This window comes from Lynx canadensis, chromosome A1 (assembly GCF_007474595.2).
Source record: "Lynx canadensis isolate LIC74 chromosome A1, mLynCan4.pri.v2, whole genome shotgun sequence".
NCBI lineage: Eukaryota > Metazoa > Chordata > Mammalia > Carnivora > Felidae > Lynx > Lynx canadensis.
Genome location: NC_044303.2, coordinates 108641212 through 108663835, shown reverse-complemented (window position 1 = coordinate 108663835; position 22624 = coordinate 108641212). Strand labels below are relative to the sequence as shown.

At 35.4% G+C, this 22624-nt stretch overlaps 1 protein-coding gene across 2 annotated transcripts in view; it reads left to right on the top strand.

Annotated features, from left to right (window-relative positions):
- Positions 1-22624, top strand: part of FNIP1 (folliculin interacting protein 1) — a 149697-nt gene that overhangs the window by 110860 nt on the left and 16213 nt on the right. For both annotated transcript variants that reach the window (XM_030317559.2, XM_030317550.2), the window contains 5 exons: positions 1208-1293; positions 9021-9167; positions 10283-10452; positions 13580-15008; positions 15797-15965. In XM_030317559.2, coding sequence (XP_030173419.1) covers positions 1208-1293; positions 9021-9167; positions 10283-10452; positions 13580-15008; positions 15797-15965 — 2001 coding nt within the window. The remainder of the gene's footprint in view (positions 1-1207; positions 1294-9020; positions 9168-10282; positions 10453-13579; positions 15009-15796; positions 15966-22624) is intronic.

Sequence of the window (22624 nt, the reverse complement as noted above, 5' to 3'; positions counted from 1 at the left end):
TGGTGGCATTTTCTTCAGTTGGCTGCTGTCCCTTTTTTAAAGTATGTTGTTGCTAGAATGTGTAGACATACATAATATTTAGTTGTGGCTGAACTGACATTTTGGGTTACAGGGAAAATTGTGAAGTTTTGTATAAAACTTGATATATTCAGTCAATATAGAACTCATTAAAGATTACTTTTTAAATGTTTTAATGTTTTGACCATTTTATAACCTAAAGGTGTACATTGCAGTACTTACAGTTGTTTGGATATTTGTTCAAGTTTAACATCTTATTTCTTATTATAGCTAAAAGGTAAAGCTTAATGAATGAATGCCTTTATGTAAGGTTTTGTCTCTGGGCACTTTGAGAATTATTTTGAAGCCTGTGCTACCTTTTGAGATCTGTAATGTAATCTTAATACTGTACTGCTGGTAAAATTAATAACAGTGTTCAATTCTAGCTAAAGAATATTCACTTTTTTATAAATTGGGAATCTGTCAACAGTTTGTGAAAACATAAGTAAGTTTTACTTAGTTTTTGGGTATACATGAACATGATTTCTGACCTTAAAGTAGTCTGATTTCTTAAAAAGATGTTTAAAGTTTCTTAAATTGATTTTTAATCATAAAAGTGATGCAGAAGTACATTCCCTTTGAAAAAGCCTAAAAAATTACATGGTTATTTTTGACATCTGTATCCTAATCCGGATCCCCTTTTTGTTCACCTAAAGCAAGGCCTCTCAACGTTGGCTAAATATGTTTTAAGAAAGCAAATATTACTAATAACTTGTGATATCTTTCAATAGAATCTTGATGTTCTAGGTTTTATAAAAGGTTTACTTAACAAGCCATTATCTGTGAAATATTTGAGGAAGCCATGAGCTGTTGTTACTGAGTTATCATTGTATCTTGTTCTGTTTGTTAAAAAAAAAGTAGTTTTATATAATACAGAAACTGTCAATATCATTTTCTCTTTGTATTGATATTCTTTCATTTGACAGAGTAAAAGATTTAACATTAGAAAATTTTGAATTTTGTTATAATTGTTAATGATCAAGGGTACATACAGTAAAGCCACTGTAAATATATGTGCCTTCTTTACATCTTTCTAGATAAGGTTGATGGAAAAGTGTTGTGGAAATAAGTGACTTTGTCTTTCACTTTTTTTTTCTTCAGTATTTTGCCTGTGATCAGTGTAAGAATTAACTATTTCATTACTTTCAAGGCTATGAAAATGAGCCGGAGATCTGCTGATGCCAGTCAGAGGAGTTTGGCATATAATCGAATAGTTGATGCCCTAAATGAATTCAGGTATATATTCTCCAGCTTTTCATAATTTAGAGTTGTCTAGCAGTGTACGCAAGATTTATTTGGTTTCTTTAGCTTATTCTAATAAAATTTAATTTTTTGAATTTCTTTGTCCCATGGCCAGATGAGGGTGTATAAATCACTAGGCCAATGAGGCTTTTATGTTATTAAATGTCAAATGGGCTAGGGATTCAGGCACATTTGGGATTCATCAGTGGGATCGTTTTTAGTACCGAACCATTACACACAGCAAGTATGAAGAGGAGATCCTCCTTCCAGCAGAAATGTGCTTTGTCTTCCCTGTTGGGCTCCTAGAGACTGGTCAAGTGTACCACCAGTAGTTATTATCACCAGTAGTTTATGTATCTGTTTTAGAAAAACTGGCTTCATATTTGTTCATTGATGACTGAATGGTCTATATTGGGGCAGGGATCTCCTAGATTGTTGTTTTAAAAGGACTATCACATTTAGAGGGGCGCCTGGGTGGCACAGTCAGTTAAGCGTCCGACTTCAGCCAGGTCATGATCTCGCGGTCCGTGAGTTCGAGCCCCGCGTCAGGCTCTGGGCTGATGGCTCAGAGCCTGGAGCCTGTTTCCGATTCTGTGTCTCCCTCTCTCTCTGCCCCTTCCCCGTTCATGCTCTGTCTCTCTCTGTCCCAAAAATAAATAAACGTTGAAAAAAAAATAAAAAATAAAAAAAAATAAAAGGACTATCATATTTTGAAGTGAGAACCTGTTTTAGCTTGTGCTATTTCAGGATTGCTATGGTAAACTATAGGCATGTCACACACATACACATATACCCACATACCTTTTGTTAATGGAGATTACTAAGGGGTGGTGTATTTAGTAAATTTCTTTGTTTTTTTAACCTCTCTCAAAATGAGAGACTTAATTGCCTGAACAATCTTTTGTATAATATTTGAAATTGAATTACAGATAACCATTAAATAGAAAATCATGGTAAAAATAACCTAACTAATATGGAATGTTTTATCATGTTTTGAATTTATTTAAATTGAGTATACTTTATAGCTGTTGTGTAGTAATCATCCACTGGTCTCAGCTACTGAGAAGGATAAAATTTTCTAGTCATTCATCTTTTATTTACCATAGTTTTTAGGATAAAAGGCATTAAAAGTGAGTTTAAATATCTTCCATTTTTGTTCATTAAATTCAGTGGTTAGGGAATGTGTAGAGAAAAATTAGAGAAATAAATTTCAACCTGTATTCTTTCTTTTTTTGTCTTAGAAGGAAATAACTTGCACAAGTGAAAATTATATTGGAGGTGATAGTTTTACTAATTTATATATATATGTATATACATATATATACATATATATACATACATATATATACATATACATATATACATACATATATATATATACATATATATATATAAATGGTAACATACTAACATCTGATAGGAACAAAATCTGTGTCTTAGATCTCAGTTTGATTCTGATGCTTTCTTTGTCTTTTCAGACTGTGTTTATTGTCTTTTAGCAATTTTTTGTTGATACAATATGGTGGCAAGGTGCTGGGAATGGAGGAGGAAGTATTCTATAATCTTGTGGTTTAATCTTAGTTCTTTTTGGTGAGCTTGTTTTTAAGTAATATTTTCATGTAAGAATACAATGAATTGAAATAAAAAATGATTGATTTTGTTAAAACTCAAATTGATTTTGTTTGGAACTTAAAGTATATTAAAAACTTCCAATTAAAAAGAAAAATGCAGTGCTCAGCTGATCACTAGGCAAATGTAACAAAATGTTTCCCAGACTTGTGGAGTTTGAATCAGGAGGTCTAGAGCCTCGCATTTTTATTTCACAATCTGTGTGGAAATTACTAGGTTAAACTGTTTTCAGGGAAAAAAAATTACCAAATCTGTACTACTACAATGTTAGGTATATTTGCAAGCCTTCATTGTACAACCATACAGCAACTGCAGCTGTACAGTTCTGAGAAAGGATGTCATACTCCACATTTGAGAATATTATTTTGAAATAATGACTTTCTGGCCTTGGAAATTCTTGAGAGAGATTATGTGTGCTATGGGAGAAGTTCTTTTGTTTTATTGAAACCAAGACATGTTGAACATTGTAACCTGAAATATTATCAGCTGAGTACCATGGTTATTTATACATTTCTCCTGGTTTATGACAGCTTAGCTCTTCACACATTCCCTTGTAGCTCTGGTCATCTCTGTTTACAGAGCTGAAGAATTTTACTCTAACTGCAAAGCTCAAAGAAATTCTAGAGTGATTTCTCTATGAGAAATCTGTAAAATATGCCTTTGTCATGAATATAAGTGGTTTTCAAGAAATATGAAAAGTTATAATCTTCTCAGTTTCTAAATTTAATCTGTAATTTGCTTGAAAGTTCACTCAAAGATTCTTAAGAGTTCTGCTTTTCCTGAAGTGGATACTATACCTTTAAAGTAAAAGAAAGGTGCTCTTAATGACTGGGTATTTTGTTAATAATTTTTAAAAATTTTTGTTTCAGTTGAGTTGTTCTGTTGACTTTAGACTGGAATTATTAAAAATATATGTTTGAACAGAACTTTTGCTTATTTGCCTAAACGAATCCTGTAATATTCTTTTTGAGTTTCACATTTTAACTATTACAAGGCAGTGTGAATCTTTGCCCTTGCACTAGAAACTGTTTCTTACATTATTGAATTGATAGTTTTTTCTCTGCAGTCACAAGCTTTGTGGAAAAAGGCCAAGAGTCCCTATTTTAGGTCTGAGGAAACTCTGCCATTATCCAGAGGTTACCAGAATAGTAATATTGTCATAAGATTCATTCCTAGTAGAATACTGATCTTGCTCTTTGGTTATAAAAATTTTTATTCAAAACAATTTTAAATACCTGTGAGTTAATTGCTATATTATTGGGTAGTATGAAAGGCCTAGTCTTAGAATTTTAATATTGCCTAGAATTTACAGTATGTATGACTTATATAACCATTGAAAATGTAGGTCGTGACTGTATACCTTTCCTTTTGTATTAGTTTGATTATTTTACTTCAGTCACTGTACAGATATGAAAGTCTCTGTAAGTCAGTTAAGCATTCTTACAGAATCTTAAAAATACTTTATAAACTGTTGTAATTTTTGTTAGGTCTATCATTAGTACTTTAATATATACATTTAATCCTTGTTACATACAGATTGTACATTTGTGAATTCACCTACTTGCTGAAATTTATTTATGACCTCAAAATATACTCAGTGTTTTAATGATCATTTGTAACATGTGCAGAACAGTGAAAAAAAATAGAGTAGTCTGATACATTCCTAGATGAGGTTGAACAAGGCATTACTCTGCCTTCTTGTTTCAGCTCTCATTCTATAAACAAGTATCCTTTTTGCATCTATTTAAAGGCACTTTTTTTTTTTTCATTTTGTGCTTCTTGTTAGTGATTTTGCTATTAAAAATCACCCTCGGGGTTCCTGGGTGGCTCGGTCGGTTAAGCTTCCAACTTTGGCTCAGGTCATGTTCTCACTGTTTGTGGGTTTGAGCCCCACGTCAGGCTCTGTGCTGACAGCTCAGAGCTTGGAGCCTGCTTTGGATTCTGTGTCTCCCTCTCTAACTGCCCCTCTCCTGCTCACATTCTATCTCTTGAAAATAAACGTAAAAAAAAAAAAAATCACCCTCGAGTGTACTGCTGAAATGCTGTCTAATGTTCCTAAGTGTAAGAAGGCAGTGATGTGCCTTACAGACAAAATACATGTAACCTTCCTGAATACCTGAGTTACAGTGCTGTTGGCTGTGAATTCAATGTAAATGAATCAATAGTATATTAAATAAGGTATCTGTAAACAGAAACCCACATAAAACAAGGTTATGTATTGAAGGGCTGACAAAAATGTGATGAGAGACTCACAGGAACCTAACTATGTATTTTCCCTAGGTAAAGTGATTCATTGTTCACTAATTCATTGTTTGCATCGGCTTTACAGAACATTGCTGCAAATAATGAGAATCTGTCTTAATTTTTAAATTAAATGATTATTAAAAATTAATAGGTAGTTTTTAAAGTATGTGATTATTTGAGACCAGATGATTAATGAATTTGGGGTAGTTGGGAAGAGGAAGGAAATGATTCACATGCATGCAGAAGCCATGATACCTAGACAGACAAGAAGCATGTTTAGTTAGCAGAGCGATTTGGCAAAGTTGAGGTTCTTGGACTCTCACTTAGACTTTGTGCATATCAAAGAAAACTAAATCAGGCCCACAGTTTACTTCCACCTAAGGTAGTCTTTCATTCTTTAGGGACAGTCAGGAAAAATAAGGGGTCAGGTAACTAAAAATTCTTACCTTTCTTACCACTGAAAATTAGGGCATAATCATTAGGGGAGAGGAGAAGAAAGTACTATTATTTCTAGATTGCTAATAACAACATAGAGTTGTGTATAATGAGAAGCTCCATTGCATAATTAATTTCTTTGCCTTGTTTGCATTTGATACACTCTGAGGTTGTAGTACCTAGTCTTAAGCATCAAAACATTAAAGCTAATGCCCTCAGTGGACCACTATACCAAGGTTAGTGATCTGGCTCTGCCCCATGACACATGGACTTGTAGTAGTCTCTAATATGGTTAAGAAACTCATGGAAAATGAATCGATCAGCTCATTCATTCATTTATACAGTATTTCTTTTCATCAGAAAGTACATTCACATGGTTAAAGACACAAAATATGCTGAGAAACCTAATAATGAAAAAGAAATGAACCATATCCTCTCTTTCCCATCCCCATTCTTACTTCTCAAGAACACTCTGACCTATTTCTTTTATTTACCTCCACATTACTAAACAGTATACTTACTGTAGATATTTCTTGATTTATCAATTTTGGAGCATTTCTAATTCCTGCCATGAGTTTATACCTGCCTGTTGGCCCTTCAGCTTCAGTATAGCTCTAGCACTAGCTTGAGTTCTGGTAAATTTTCTACTTTCTTTGATTATTTATTTTCCTCTGTCTTCTCTGTCTTGAATTCTTTTTGTTAGTAACTGGCATTCCTGAACTGACCTTTTATGTCTTTTTCATGTTTTCCTTTTTTTGAATGTATCATTTTCTATTTCCTCTGGGGTCATTTTGTGTGAGTGAGTGTGTGTTTCTGTTTTTCTGGTTGTGTCCCTCTCTCCTTGGAGGCTCTCCCTCTATATCAGGATTTGGGTCGCCCTTCCACAGCTGAGAGTGAAGCACTAAAATACAGGTTGGGAGTTCTGTACATAATTAGGCACAAACTGGAGAACTTTACTTTAAGGTGGTGGTTCTGAACCTGTTTTTATTATCACTTCCTGAAGGAGCATATATAAGACATTTTTTTCTCCTAATTGCTGTCCCTTCTTCCCATTAAATTTTAATATCACAAGATTCATTGTGTATCTATTTACATACTGTGAAATCTTTGAATATCGGTAAGGCTTTGAGCAACGTTATTTCTCTGGGCTAGTCAGTTGCTACATCTGTTCTTCTAGTCTCTAGTCATTCTGTGGAAAAATAGGGGGTGCAGAAAGGGGTCATCAGCCATTTATGGACCTTGAATTAGTCTCCCTGTTTACAGTCCTCTATAACTCCTGTCCTAACTTTACCAGGCATTTGTCAGTCTCGAGCCTCTTCTTGTTTCATTGGAGGAGATTAGCTATGTATGTGTCCCCTTCTGTGAGCACTGTAACCCATATCATCATCTACCTTAACACTTCACTTAACATTCCTTTCTGTGTTTTATGTTCTAGAATTTTATTACACGTATAATTTAAATTTTAAGTCCGATTATTCCCCATTTTTATTTGCTATAGTAATTTATCTGTTGGGGCACCTGGGTGGCTCAGTCAGTTAAGCTTCTGACTTCAGCTCAGGTCATGATCTTGCAGTCTGGGAGCTCAAGCCCTGTGTCAGGCTCTGTGCTGACAGCTCAGAGCCTGGAGCCTGCTTCAGATTCTGTGTTTCTGTCTTTCTCTGCCCCTCCCTTGCTTCATACTCTTGTCACTCTCTCAAAAATAAATAAACACTTAAAAAGATTTTTTTTAATCTGCCTTCGGATCCTTAACGGGTGTTCATTTGGGACCTCAGAACTGAACGGGATAAACATTGGTGCTCACTTTTCCATCTTACCTGGACATCCTTAATAGGCTTTAAAAATAAACATTTTCAGCTATTCCTAGTTTATATTTGAATCATATTTTTCTCTGTAAAATGCCTTTAATTCTTTTCCATTTGTTTATTTTCAAGTTCTCAGCCATGATATTATGCCCTACCAAGAACTCATTAATGTGACCTGTGTTTGTCACTTTTATCCATTGTAATATATTGTGTTCATGCTGGGTCAAGATTCAGTAAAATTTATACAGGCAAGATAATTCTTTTCCTTTTTTTGGGTTCTAGGTGTTAGAGAATTATGCTTGGGGTGCTTGGGTGGCTCAGTAGGTTTAGCGTCTGACTTCAGCTCAGGTCATGATCTCACCGTTTGTGAGTTCGAGACCTGCGTTGGGGCTCTGTGCTGACACTGTGGAGCCTGGAACCTGCTTTGAGTTCTATGTCTCCTTCTCTCTCTGCCCCTCCCCCACTCTCTTGTGTGCGCTCTCTCAAAAATAAACATTAAAAAAATGAAAAAAAAAAGAATTATGCTGAAGTAGGTATTAGACCTATGGAGATCTTAGATAACTTTCTAGAGTTGTACTTTCTAATATAGTAGCCATTAGCCACATGTGGATACTTGAATTGTTTTTTGGTACTTAATTTAAATAAAATTAAAGTTAAAATCAATTAGTCATACTGACCACGTTTTAAGTGTTAAGTAATCACATATGACTAGTGGGTGCCATCTTGGACAGCACAGATACAGAACATTCCCATCACTGTGGAAAAAAAGGTTCTATCACATAGCACTGTTCTAGAGAGTAGAAAGTAGGACACAGTTCTGTATCTTCCAAAAGATCAACTAGTTTCTTAAGCCTCAGCTTTGTAGCATTTGCTTAATCTGAGTGTATAGGACTTGGCTGAATAGATATTAATGTGGAAGTAAAATGATTAATATTTTAAAGGTGTCCTTGAAGCCTTAAGGAGAGAGTGTAATTCATGGGTCTAGCTGTTGTCTAAGTAAATGCAAGAGAGAGCCAGAAAAGCGTCATCATAATTGTGCAATAATGCTTTCTTCTGTTGATTCAAGGAAAAACATCAGAAGATTGAGAGTCATAAAATACAGAGTGCAGATATAGTGTCCTTAGAACTTTACTAAAGAGTCTCAGCATAGGCAACAAAATGATGCCAATAAACTATTGTTTTGAGTGGGTGTATGGATAAGCTATTATCCAATACAGAATATTTTTCTCCTCTAGGTTGTTGATTATTTGCATTATATTTAAGTATGGCATATACCTTACAAACAAAGAACTGGAAGGGCTTTAAAAATTATCTGGTTCTATACTTTCATTTTTATGGGTGGCAGAAACTGATGCCTAAAGTAGGGAAGTAATTTACCCAAGAGCACACAGTCATCAGGGGCAGAGACTGCATCAGAACCATCATATATTGAGTTCATGTGCAGAGCATTCCTGTGTTACTATGCTGGTGACAAAGAAGGAATGACTTGATTGATTTTGTCCTTTTGAAAGTTTTTATAATCTACCTGTGAGGCCCAACCTGACAATATAAACTTTAAGAGTATGTAGTTCTGGGAACTATGAATTTCATAATGTGTTTTCCTCTTTTTAGAACAACAATTTGTAATCTTTATACAATGCCACGAATTGGAGAGCCTGTCTGGCTTACAATGATGTCGGGGACTCCAGAAAAGAACCAGCTTTGCCATCGTTTCATGAAGGAGTTCACATTTCTAATGGAAAATGCTTCCAAAAATCAGTATGGCTTTCTCTTTTTCTTTTTGTATATCTATCTTAGTTATTATTTACTGTAACGTGATTATCTATATTTTGATCAAACTCAGTTACAAAAGTGAAATAATTAACTGTTATCCTTGGAATTATTTCATATTATTAATAACCAAAACTGAATTCCAAAAGATAGTTAAGAGATAGGATATGGAGTGCCCTGCATGGCTCAGTTGGTTAAGCGTCCGACTTTAGCTCAGGTCGTGATCTCATGGTTTGTGAGTTTGAGCCCCACATGGGGCTGCTGTCACCTTGGAGCCTGCTTCAGATCCTCTGTCTCCCCCTCTCGCTGCCCCTCCCCCGCTTGTGCTTTCTTTCTGAAAAATAAACATTTTTTAAATATTAAAAAAAGAGATAAGATATAGAAGTCCACAGAATATTATGAATGAAAAACTGTAAAAAGATCTTTAATTATGTGTTAACTTAAGGACTTAAAGTTCCTGACAATTTAACAATTCTCTGCGGCTTCCCATTTTTTGGTGAGTCATATCCACTTACAGTTTCATTCTATAGAAAATAAGTAAAACAAAGAAACAAACAAAAAAAACCCAAAACAAAACAAAAACAAACGCAGTGCCAGGATTCCAGTGATACATATTTAATGTGATCTTTTATCATACTTTTTTCTTGTAACCATTACATCAGATTTCCTAGAATCCAGATGAATAATTTAGATGTTTTATTCTTTTAGATGGTAGACAAAGTTTGCTTAAAATGTTCCTTCATTTTCCTATTCAGTAATATGGAAATATATAGACTTGTTGGTTGATTCATTAATTTTGCAGGAACTAGTTTTTCAAATAAAATGGTAGTTTTGTTTTGTAATTATGATCAGAAATAGCCCTGTGTGAATATTGCTTTTATTTCAAGGATTTTTTTTAACCCCTACCCAACCAAAAACCTTGTTAATATTTATTTTCATCCAGGTGATATATCTTTTCTTTTTCTTTTCTTCTTTCCTCTCCTTTTTTAATGCTGTTTGGCTACATGAGAATATACAGTCTCTTTACTTTATTCTCTTGCTGCATTTTACGTTAGGTCTAATGAAGGCAATTTGGAATATGATAGCTGTGTTTTTGTTTTCAGATTCTTGCCAGCACTCATTACTGCAGTTCTGACCAATCATCTTGCCTGGGTTCCAACAGTCATGCCAAATGGACAACCACCTATAAAAATATTTTTAGAAAAACATTCCTCTCAGAGTGTGGACATGTTGGCAAAGACTCATCCATATAACCCACTTTGGGCACAACTAGGTATGTTTGAAAACCCTTACATTATGCATAATACTTAGATTTTTGTGTAACTGTCTGGAGTTACTTTATAGCAAAAACAAAAATAAAGAAATAAGATGTTCTCTTTTACCTCCTCCATTCGAAAGCACTTCTTTACTTGTCCTTTCATGTCTTATCCCCATATTAAGTGGTATCTGTTCCTTAGAGATATAGAGATATAGATATAGAACTTAGGGAACAAGAGAAGAAGCAGGATGAAGACTGGTTTACTAGTAACTTCAGGGTCTTGAGGGTGTTTTACATTACATACTTTTCCTGGGAAGCATGGATCACAGTCACTTGTGATAGCTAGACTAAATCTGGTTAACTGAGAGGCAATCCTTGAGGTTCCTGTTTTCCACTTTTGTTTTTTTGTTGAGTAATTTTGGAAAATGTTTCCATTAGTGCAAGGCCCTGTTAAAAAAATGAATGAGGAGAGAGGGGATAGTTGATTAGTTGACGGTCACTACGCAGGCATTGTAGCATGATGCTTAAAAGTGCAGGCTGTGAGGGCAGGCTGAGGGTGGCTCAGTTGGTTAAGCATCTGACTTCAGCTCAGGTCATGATTTCGCGGTCCGGGAGTTTGAGCCCTGTGTCAGGCCCTGTGCTGACAGCTCAGAGCCTGGAGCCTGTTTTGGATTTTATGTCTTCCTCTCTTTCTTCCCCTCCCCTACTTATGCTCTGTCAGTCAAAAATGAATAAATGTTTAAAAAATTTTTTTAAAAAAGGACAGGCTGTGAGTTAGGCAGACCACATTTGGATTGTAGTCTCTTTGTTTACAAATTGGGGATAATAATAATAGATAGTACATACTTCATAAAGATGTGGAAATTAAATAAAATAATATGTGTAAAGTGCTTAGAACAGTGTGAGGTAAATGTGGCTGCTGTTACTCCTGCTCTTACTCTATTGCTGTTAGGGCATGGGGGAGGAGTCCAATGAGAACATTTTGATGACTTGGTAGAAACTTCCCTTAGGTTGTGTTGATGAGTGAGCTTGTCAGGCAGGTGGTCATGTAACTTATTCATGTAACTTCCCTTCTTTTCTCTTTCTTCCCTCTCTTCCTTCTTCCTTTACTTTCATCTAGTTAATCGTGGAATAATTGACATACAGCCAACACATGTATAAAACACACAATTTTGTAAGTTTTGATATATATGTCAAAATATGAATGCCTCTGAAACCATTACCAAAATGAGGATGATAAACATACCCATCACTTCCAAAAGTTTCCTCATGTAATCTCTCCCTCCTTTCCCTACCTACTCTCCCTACTCACCTTCCTTTCCATACCCAGGCAGCTGTTGATCTGCTTTCTGTCACCATAGATTACTTTGCAATTCTAGATATAAATGGAATCATACAGTACATGGTTTTTTTTCTGTCTGACTTTTTTCATTCAACATAATTACTTTGAGATTCACCTATGTTGTATATATTCATAGTCAATCCCTTTGTTATGCTAGGTAGTATTCCATTATATGGATATTAACTTTTTTCAAATCAAGTATTCAGTGGTATTTTTTTATTTGGACATATCAAATTTATTTTCAATTCTACAATCACTTATTGAGTGCATGATATATGTAAGGTCCTGTGCAAAGAATATTGGGGGGTATAAAAGGTGAAATGTAGTTCTTGGTATCAAGAAGTGGATAGTTTATTACTGAAGGTAATAAATAGAACAATAATAATAACAATGACAAATTACCGTCAACAAATACGGGGATAATTCAAAGAGGAACTGTAAGAGAAATGAAAAGTTGAGTGAGAGTTCAGTTATGGAAGTTTACTTTTGCCCAAGAGAGGATGCTTGGGTGGAAAGCTTTGGAGTGGCAGAGATAACAGGGGAAATGGTAAATACATAGCATGAGGAAAAGGGGTCTTCATGTTAAAAGTGCTGAGTAGAATGAGTGTTTCATTTTATGTAGTTTGCTTTAAGTGGGACTTTGTGTGAATAATGATGAAAAAGGGTAACTATAAGAAAATAAACCTAGAAAAGTAAAGTAGAACCAGTCATGAAAGTCTCATTTGCCATGCCAGAACAGTTCAGTTTATTTGGTAATTTGTGGGAACCTTAGGAGTAGTTTTGAATAGTGGCATGATGGCATTAGAGCCAGTGTATTAACCAGAGGGGAAGAATTGTCATTATATTGTTTATAGCATATATTTATTTGAGACCTGTTTATGTTTAAACAATGTAGAGGTTAAGTTTTAAAGTGTATATGCAAACAACATGCTAAAATTGAATTAAATTTAAATTAATGACTGTATTCTCCATTTTTAAGTGTACTTTGGCAACTGTGTCTTCTAATTTGAGCTATAGCATAAATACAGAAATTTATATTGATGACTCTTAGGTTCCCCTCCTCCCCTTTTTTATGTAATGGCTGTTTATGTTTCACATGGATGTAAAAGTGAAAATGAACTACATGGCTAAATGTGTTGCCCTTTCTTTTCCTCTTAGGTTAGTTAGGTCTCACTCTTCTGGTCCTTTCTGGCCTTTTCTGAGTACTCAACCCTTTAGGAAATGGAAGGGGAAATGGGCTTTTAAAAAGCTAGTTTTGGGTCCTCGGTAGGGCAATAAAAGTTACTGTTCACGGATGTGATTTAAATCAAGAAAGATCAGATATGTGATGTGACTACTCCAGTTCTGCTCCATTCTACCATTGCTTCCTTTTCTCCTTGCCCCCCAGTGGAGGTTTTGCTTTTTCTTCTCTGCTTTGAGTGCAGCTATAGAATCCTTTTGCACATAGTCCTTAGGTAGAGCTTCTCTATCCCACTGAAGTGCTCTGTGTGAGGACTGGCACCGAGAATATTCTTGATAAATGTGAGTGTCACAATGGACTCTTTGGTTGAAGTTTCAGAACCAGTAGCTGCCTAAGGAGGAATCTGGAAAACCTCTCTGTTCACCTTTCTCTTTGGCTAACAAAGAGATTCATTCATCTTATCATATCCTCCTGAATAGTCGCTCACGTATGAAAGAACTAAGAATAAAACCTGAGCTAGCCCTCATACAATAAGATTAGCTTTCTGATCATTGAAAATAGCCTGCTTAGTTAGCTACATGAATAGACGATGTGTCCATTAACTGTTTTTTCCATTTCAGGGGACTTGTATGGCGCTATTGGCTCTCCTGTACGGTTGGCAAGGACTGTAGTGGTTGGCAAACGACAAGACATGGTCCAGAGGCTGCTTTATTTTCTTACTTATTTTATAAGATGCTCTGAACTTCAAGAAACCCATCTTTTAGAAAATGGAGAAGATGAAGCCATCGTTATGCCAGGCACTGTAATTACTACCACTTTGGAGAAAGGTGAAATAGAAGAATCTGAGTATGTGCTTATCACAATGCACAGAAACAAAAGCAGTTTGCTCTTTAAAGACCCAGAAGAAACAAGGACTCCTAATTGTAACTGTAAATATTGCAGTCGTCCACTCCTGGGACAAAATATGGAGAATGTTTCACAACAAGAGACAGAAGAGATTCAAAACAGCTCTAAGGAGCTACTAGGAATTTCAGATGAGTGCCGTATGATTTCTCCCTCTGACTGCCAAGAAGAAAATGCTGTTGATGTTAAACAGTTCAGAGATAAATTAAGAACTTGCCTTGACACCAAGTTGGAGACCAGTGTTTGCACAGGATCTGCTCCAGTAGACAAATGTGCCTTGTCAAAATCAGGCTCAGAGCCAGCAGAGGAAACATGGCATAATGAGGAATTGCTGGGTTCAGGTAATCACACAGGCAAAGTGTTGAGATCCACGGGAATGGTTGTGGAAAAAAAACCTCCAGATAAGCTTGTGACTGCTGCATTTTCTTGTGAAGCATCCCAGACGAAGGTTACTTTCTTAATTGGAGATTCTATGTCACCTGACTCAGATACTGAACTCAGGAGTCAGGCAGTGGTGGATCAGATTACCAGGCACCACACCAAGCCACTGAAGGAAGAAGGAGAGGCTGTTGTTGATCAGCAGCATCAAGAAACTAAACAAACAACTAAGGACCAATCCGGAGAGTCTCCTATACCAAACGTAGTTTCTGGAGAGCCCTGTGAACTTCCCTGTTGGAATCATTCAGACCTAGAAAGCATGAGCTTATTTGATGAATATTTTAATGATGATTCAATTGAAACTAGGACTATTGATGATATTATTGCAGTTAAAACAAGTACAGACAGTAAAGAACACTGCTGTATGTTAGAATTTTCAAAAGGATTGTGTACTACAAATAGCAAACAGAACAGTGAATTTTGTAAATGTGTAGAAACAGTTCACCAAGATTCATGTAAAACCTGCTTTCCTCAGCAGGACCAAAGAGATAAACTCTCCATTCTTGTCCCCCATGGGGATAAAGAGACTTCAGAGAAAAAAATTGCTATAGGAACTGAATGGGACATTCCAAGGAATGAAAGTTCAGATAGTGCCCTTGGGGATAGTGAAAGTGAAGATGCAGGTCATGATATGACTAGACAAGTAAGCAGTTATTATGGAGGAGAGCAAGAAGATTGGGCAGAAGAAGATGAGATACCTTTTCCTGGGTGAGTAAGAAGTTTTAACCTATAATAGACTCCCTCTAAATATGTACCATTCTTTTGTTTAGTTGGTCTTTAATATAAAAGAAGAGATCATTGTCCTGGACAGATTTTCTTTTATTATCATGTGCTCTTACTCATAGGAAAGATTAAAGGCTAAGCCCTCCAGGCACCCCAGAAAGGCTCAATGAAGGCTTTAAAGACAAGTATATTTGTGTGTGGGAAATTCTTTACTGCTTAGGAGTTTTCAAGCCATTAAAGAATGAATTATGCCCCCAAATATATGCTGAGCCCAGCAACTAGAGAGAGGTAATCACGGAGAAGGTGGGAAATGGCTATTGGAAATAAATTTGGCCAAGACTAAAAGGAAAAACAGGGAATGATACTCTCAGTCAAATATACAAGGAGTAGATTTGTATTTGAGAAATGTTATATTCCAAGCTTTGGGTTTGTGATGTATTTAACTACTTTGTTTTGAATGATGGTTTTCATTTTCTGATTGTATTAAGAATGTATTACATACCAAAGGGACAGCATTCCTGATGACTGTTAAGAAAGTTTTATACTTACCTCCTTACATAGCTGTTCATCTACCCTCTTTTCTTGATAGGAAGGAGTACTTTGTGATCTGATAGATCACTTAGGCCAGTTTTTACTTAACGATGATTTTACTCTGTATTTTATAGAAAATGATGGTACTAGAAATATGGAGTAGTAGAGTCCAAGAAGTTTTTTATTGATACAATATGTTTGTTACTAATTAGATATGCCTTCTTTTGGGACTTTTCTTCCAGGTCAAAGTTAATTGAAGTGAGTGCTGTTCAGCCCAACATTGCCAACTTTGGGAGGTCCTTGTTGGGTGGCTACTGCTCATCTTATGTGCCTGACTTTGTTCTTCAAGGAATTGGTAGTGATGAGAGGCTCCGTCAGTGTCTGGTGTCAGATTTGTCTCATGCTGTGCAGGTGAGTTACCTTCCCTGCTCTTGAATGTATTTAGAATGAACTTTGTTTACTGACAGAACCCCAAATTATCTTATATTTTTGGTCATACTTTACTATGTACCAGTCACTGTACTCTGAATCTGTCACTTTTGCACCTGCATGTTTGTGCCTGTCACCCTGAAAGCAAGTAGAGAGTTTCAGGAATCTATGCAAACAGAAATGTGAAATACGGAGAGTATTATATATATTCATGGATGTTCATCATCAGATCATTTATGGTATCAAAAAAATTGTAAATGCTTAAATGTGAATGCAGTTATTTTCTTAATTTCATTTTCAGATTGTTCACTGCTTGTATATAGAAGTACATTTGATTTTTGTATATTGATCTTACATTCATCTGCCCTGCTGAACTCATTTATTAGTTACTAAAGTTTTGTGTCTGGATTCCTTAGGTTTTTCTACATATAGGTTCATGTCATCAATGAATAGACAGTTTTACATTTTCCTTTCCCGTGTGGATACACTGTCTTTCTTGCCTGATTTTACAGCCTAGAACCTTCACTAGAGTTGCAAAGAAGTGCTGATAGTGGACAGACTTGTCTTTTTCCTGATATTAGGGGAAAACATCAAGTCTTTCATTGTTTAGTATGATGTTAGCTGTAGGATTCTTATAGATGCCCTTTATCAGATGGAAAAAGTTTCCTCCTATTCCTAGTTTTTTCATCCCCCCCACCTTTAAATGATCATTTGGTTTTCTTCTTTAAACTGTTAATGTGATAGATTACATTGATTGATTTTTAGATGTTAACCAACTCTTGTATTCCTGGGAAAAAAATCCCATATAGTTCTTTTATATATTACTGGATATGATTTGCTAATATTTTGTTATGGATTTTGGAATCTGTATTCATGAGGGATATTAGTCTGTAGTTTTGTTGTGATATATTTGCGTAGCTTTAATATCAGAATAATACTTGCCTTATGGAATGAGGTGGGACATATTCCTTTCTCTGTTTCCTGGAAGAGTTTCTGGAGAATTGGTATTATTTTTTTCTCCAAATGTTTGATAGAATTCACCTGTGAAGTAATTTGGACCTGGACTTTGTAAAATAAGAATTTTTAAATTACTGATTCAACTTCTTGTTCCAGATCTATTCCAATTTTCTATTTCTTCCTGAGTCAATTTTGATAATTTTTGTCTTTCTAGGAATTATTTACATTTAAGTGATCTGATTTATTAGTTGGGATAAGATGGTTCATATCCCCCTTCTTTCATTCCTGATTCTTACAATCTGTGTTTTTCCTTTTTTCCCCCTCCTAAAAGTGGAATATTCCAAAGAAGAGTTCATTCATGGCTTGACTTCCTAATAGTTATTTTGGGCCCTTATGTATCAAAGATGAATAGGCTGTGGCCCATGGGACAATAGGCTTGTTACATTGGAACATGACCACACCCATTTATATATTCTGTGACTGTTTTCTTGCTTCACCAGCAGAGTTGAGTCATTGAAACAGAGAGCTTATAGTCCTTAAAGCCTAAAATATTTTGTCTTGTTCTTTATAGAAAAAGTTTGCTGATTCCTTATCCTTGTGTGTTAATTTTGTTCAACTTTTGTTTTCACTGAGTTTTCTCTCTTTTTCTGTCTTTTGTTTCATTGTTTCCTATCCTAATCTTTATTATTGCTTCCCTCTGCTTGCTGTGAATTTAGTTTGCTCTTTTTTGTTAAGGTGGAAGCTTAGGTTATTAATTTGAAGCATTCTTTCTTTTCAAATGTATGCATTTAGCTCTAAATTGTCCTCTGAACACTACTTTACCCAAAGTTCATAGATTTTGACATGTTGTTTTTGTTTTCATTCACTTCAAAATATTTTCAAATTTGTCTTCCCGTTTCTTTGACCCAGGGGTTATGTAGAAGTATGTTTTTAATCCCCATATATTTGTAGAATTCTTAAATTTCCTTTTCTTGATTCCTAAATTAGTTCCATTGTGGTCAGAGAACAAACGTTGTATGATTTTAGTCCTTTTAAATTTATTGAGTCTTGTTTTATGGCCCAGCATGTGGTGTATCCTGTTCCATGTGTAGTTGAAAAAAAACAGTCAGCTGTTGTTGGGCACAGTGTACTATAGATGTCCAGTCAAGTTGGTTGATGGCTTATTTAGGTTTCTACGTCCTTGTTGATTTTGTCTAGTTGTTCCATTGTTTAGTGAGCATGGAGTATTGAAGTCTCCACCTTTGTTGAATTTTCTGTTTCTTTCTTTAATCCCATGTATCACTCTAATAAATTTTTTTAACAAAACCTTCCCCCTTTCCCCTTTGAGAACAACAGCAACAAGGAATAGAGAAAGTCAACGGGGAAATCATGAGTGAGAAAATATGGCTCAGTGAGCAAGCAGTCCTTTAATTATTAGCCAGAAAGGTTTAAACCTGTTGTGTTGGTAGTAAATTATCTAAAGTTGTAAACTTTGGTGTTTTATTATATAGTAGGGAAATTATGAAAAATCTAGATAAAAACAAAGTTTGAAAGAAAACTTATCAAGACTTGTTTTTTTTAATTAATTTATTTATTTTGAGAGAGAGAGAGAGAGAGAGAGTGTGTGTGTGTGTGTGTAAGCGAGGGGGGGACAGAGGAGAGAGAGAATCCCAAGCAGGCTCTGCACTGTTAGCTCAGAGCCCAACATGGGGCTTGCTCCCACAAATTGTGAGATCATGACCTGAGCTGAAATCAAGAGTCAGACACCCAACGAACTGAGCCACCCAGGTACCCCAAAACTCATGTTCTTTATATTTAAAAGCCATCTTGCTCAAACCTTTAACACCAATCAGATAAATGTTTATTGACATACTATGTTCTGAACATGGTGCGAATAGTCCATGGGATATATAGATGAAAAAGAAATAGCTTCTGATCTCAAGTTATTTACTCACTCTCAAGTTAGGGAAGTATATGAATAAGTGTAGTATAATACATAAAAAAATACATGCCTGAGAAAGATAATAAAAAGTAATTTAATGCTTTACAGGAAACAATTTATATCAGTTAGTGGTGTTTGTCCTTCAGAGTACAGCCTCCATTTCTGGTTTTTGGGGTTTTTTGTTTCACTTCTGTCCTCCTGCTGCTGATGTAGTATGTAGTAAACATTTGTTGAAATACTTGGTTAGGAAATCCAATGTGGATCCTTCTAATGCACTGTGTCCTCTTGTCTTTATGTCTTATCTTAGTTATTCAGTCTCTTTTTTCCCTTCATCTGTACCCATTAACACACACTGTGTACTTTGATATTGTCTCTGGAAGCCTCGCTTTGGAAGGGGTGACTGTCTCCTATTGAAAACAAAACATTTCCGTTTTAAGGGTTTTACCTTAGGAAGAGAAGGAATATTAATAGTAATAAGCAGTTTTTATTGTAGCCTTAATATGTGCGAGGGACTTAAATGTAATACCTCACCTAATTTTATGGTAATAATTTTATGATACTTATTTTTATCATTCGTATATTTCAGACATAGCACAGAGAGTTACATTAGATAGGGAATGGCAGAGCTAGAAGTCAGTCCTGATCTGCCTTTAGTAATGCTTTTAAGCTTCTGTGCTTAATATATACAAAACACTGGGTCACCTGGGTGGCTCAGTTAGTTAAGCCTCCAACTCTTGATTTCTGTTCAGGTCATGGTCTCATGGTTTATGAGTTCAAGCCCTGTGTCAGGTTCTGTGCTGACAGTGCAGAGCCTGTTTAGGATTCTCTCTCTCCCTCTCTCTCTCTGTGCCCTTCACTCTGCACATGTGTGCTCTCTCTCTTTCTCAAAATGAATAAACTTTAAAAAAGAATACACACACACACACACACACACACACACACACAGACAAAACACCATCCCTGAAACATACCATCTCTAAAACAGATGTACGAAGTTAATGCAAATAAAACAGCAAATTGGCATTACAAAAACAAAGCTTGCAAGACTTTTATTATTAGCGGTCGTACTTCTGTTGCTCTTGGAGTCATTCCACTGTGGTGTAAAAAGTAAGCTTTCTGTCTTCTGCCCTCTCCTTATATTTTCATGTAGTTATAGTTTATAGTCTTTTCTTCTTATATTTTCATTTAGTTATAGAAGATATTTTATTATCAAAGCAGATTACAGTATAAGTTTTTTAAGTTTATTTATTTTGAGAGAGAGAGAGAGCATGTGCAAGAGGGGGAGGGGCAGAGAGAGAGAGAGTCCCTGAGCTGTCATTGCAGAGCCTGACATGGGGCTCAGTCCCACAAACCCAGAGACTATGACCTGAGAGCTGAAATCAAGAGTTGGATGCTTAACGAACTGAGCCATCCAGGTGCCCCAGATTACAGAAAATTTAATGAGGAAGTGAAAACTAAAATACTAAACTTAATCTCAGAATTAAGAGATTGAATCTTCTGTCATTCATTTTTCTGTATTCATGTTTAAGGTTTATATTTGATGGTTTTAATTACTGTGTGCTTATAATTTATCAACATTACGTTTAACATGAGAATGATTTCTCATGTACCTATATGGAAAACCATGTAGGAGTTTTTAATACATAAATCATGAGGATAGTACTTAAAAAACAATACAGTCTTATTCTTCTGAACTATATCATGGAGTGTCTTTTCTTTTTCTCCTCACTTTCTAAGAAAGAGGCATTTTTCTCATTACCAAATCAATGTATATTTACTATATATAAAATACTGAAATATGAGGGAAGCTGAAAACAAGTTTTCCCAGCTCTACCATGCAGTGGCAGACATTCTTAATATAAAAACCTCTTCCAGTCATTATGTAGTATGTGGCATCTGATAAAACCCAAACTTTGCCACTTCCTATCTGTGAATCCTAAGACAAGATATTTAATCTTATGGAACCTAGATTTCCTTGGCTATAATGAAAGCAATACTAATGTTTATATACCAGAGTTATACTGTGTGGTGTGTTGTATATATTAGGTTCTTTGTGTCTTACAGCTTCTTGTCATTGTTGTTATTCTATGTGTATATTGGTATGTGTGTGTGTATATATACATTTTATATATGTACCTAATTGGGGACTTTTATATATACATATACATATTTTTTCTATATAGTATATATATGTATATATGGTTTTGATTATTCCCCCCCACAAGCTTTATTTTTTATCTAGATTTGCCATAATTTTTCTGCAGTATAGTAAATCACTAAAATTTACATTTTTATGTATAAATACATATTTACATATATTATACATGTATATAAAATGCATATGTACCTTGTGTATGTATGTATATATATATATATATACAGTATGTATGTATATGGTATTATATTTAATTTCTTTTTAATGTTTGTTTATTTTTGAGAAAGATGTAGACAGAGTGCAAGTGGGGGAGGGGCAGAGAGAGAGGGAAATACAGAATCCAGAATCTGAATAGACTTCACACTCTGAGACTGTGAGCACAGATCCTGACGTGGGGCTAGAACTCACGAACTGTCAGATCATGACATGATCTGAAGTCGGACACTTAACTGACTGAGCCACCCAGGCGCCCCTGTATTTAATGTTTTGAATTCTGTTTTGTTAGTTAACAGTTGATATAAGAGAATTTCCCCGTATTATTAACATACTTTGTAAATACTGTTTTTAATGTTTGTTGGTTATTCCATTGTTTTGCTATATGGTTAGTTTTTCTAACCATTCTCCTATTGCTCAACTTTCTTTTTTCCACTTTTATTTCAAAATATGATTCACAACGTATTAGTTTAAGGGGTACAACATAATGATTGGATATATGTATATATTGCAAAATGACTACCGCAATAATATGTTTAGTTAACATCCAACTGACTTAGTTCACTTAGCATATAGCCCTCAAGGTCCATTCATATTGTTGCAAATGGCTGAATAGTATTCTGTGTGTGTGTGTGTGTGTGTGTGTGTGTGTGTGTGTGTGTGTGTATGTGTGTGTATCACATATTTAAAAAAATTTTTTTTTTAAGTTTATTTATTTTGAGAGAGAGCATGAGCAGAGGAGGGGCAGAGAGAAAAGGAGAATCCCAAGCAGGAGGGGCAGAGGGAGAGGGAGAGGGAGAATCCCAAGTAGGCTCTCTGCTGTCAACGTGGAGGCTAACATGGGGCTTGAATCCACAAAACTGTAAGCCAAAATCAAAAGATGTACGCTAAGCCCATTGAGCCACCCAGGTGCCCCCCACATCTTCTTTATCCATTCATCTGTTGATGGAAACTAGGTTGTTTCCCTGTCTTGGCTATTGTGAATAATGGTGCAGTGAACATGGGAGTGCAGATATTTCTTTGATAGCCTGCTTATGTCTTTTGAATATATGCATACCCAGAAGTGGTATTGCTGGATGATATGGTAGTCCTGTTTTTGACTTTTTGAGGAGCCTCCATGCTGTTTGCCATAGTGACTGTACCAATATACATTCCTGCCAACAATGCACAAGTGTTCTCTTTTCTTCACACCCTTGCCAACACTTGTTTGACAGGTTTGAGGTGATATCTCATTGTGGTTTAGATTTGTGTTTCCTTAACAATTAGAGATGTTGAGCACCTTCTTATGTATCTGTTGGTCATTTGTATGTCTTCTTTGGAAAAATGTCATTTCAGTTTCTCTGCCCATGTTTTAATGAGATTGTTAGGGATTTTTTTTCCTTTGCTATTGAGTTA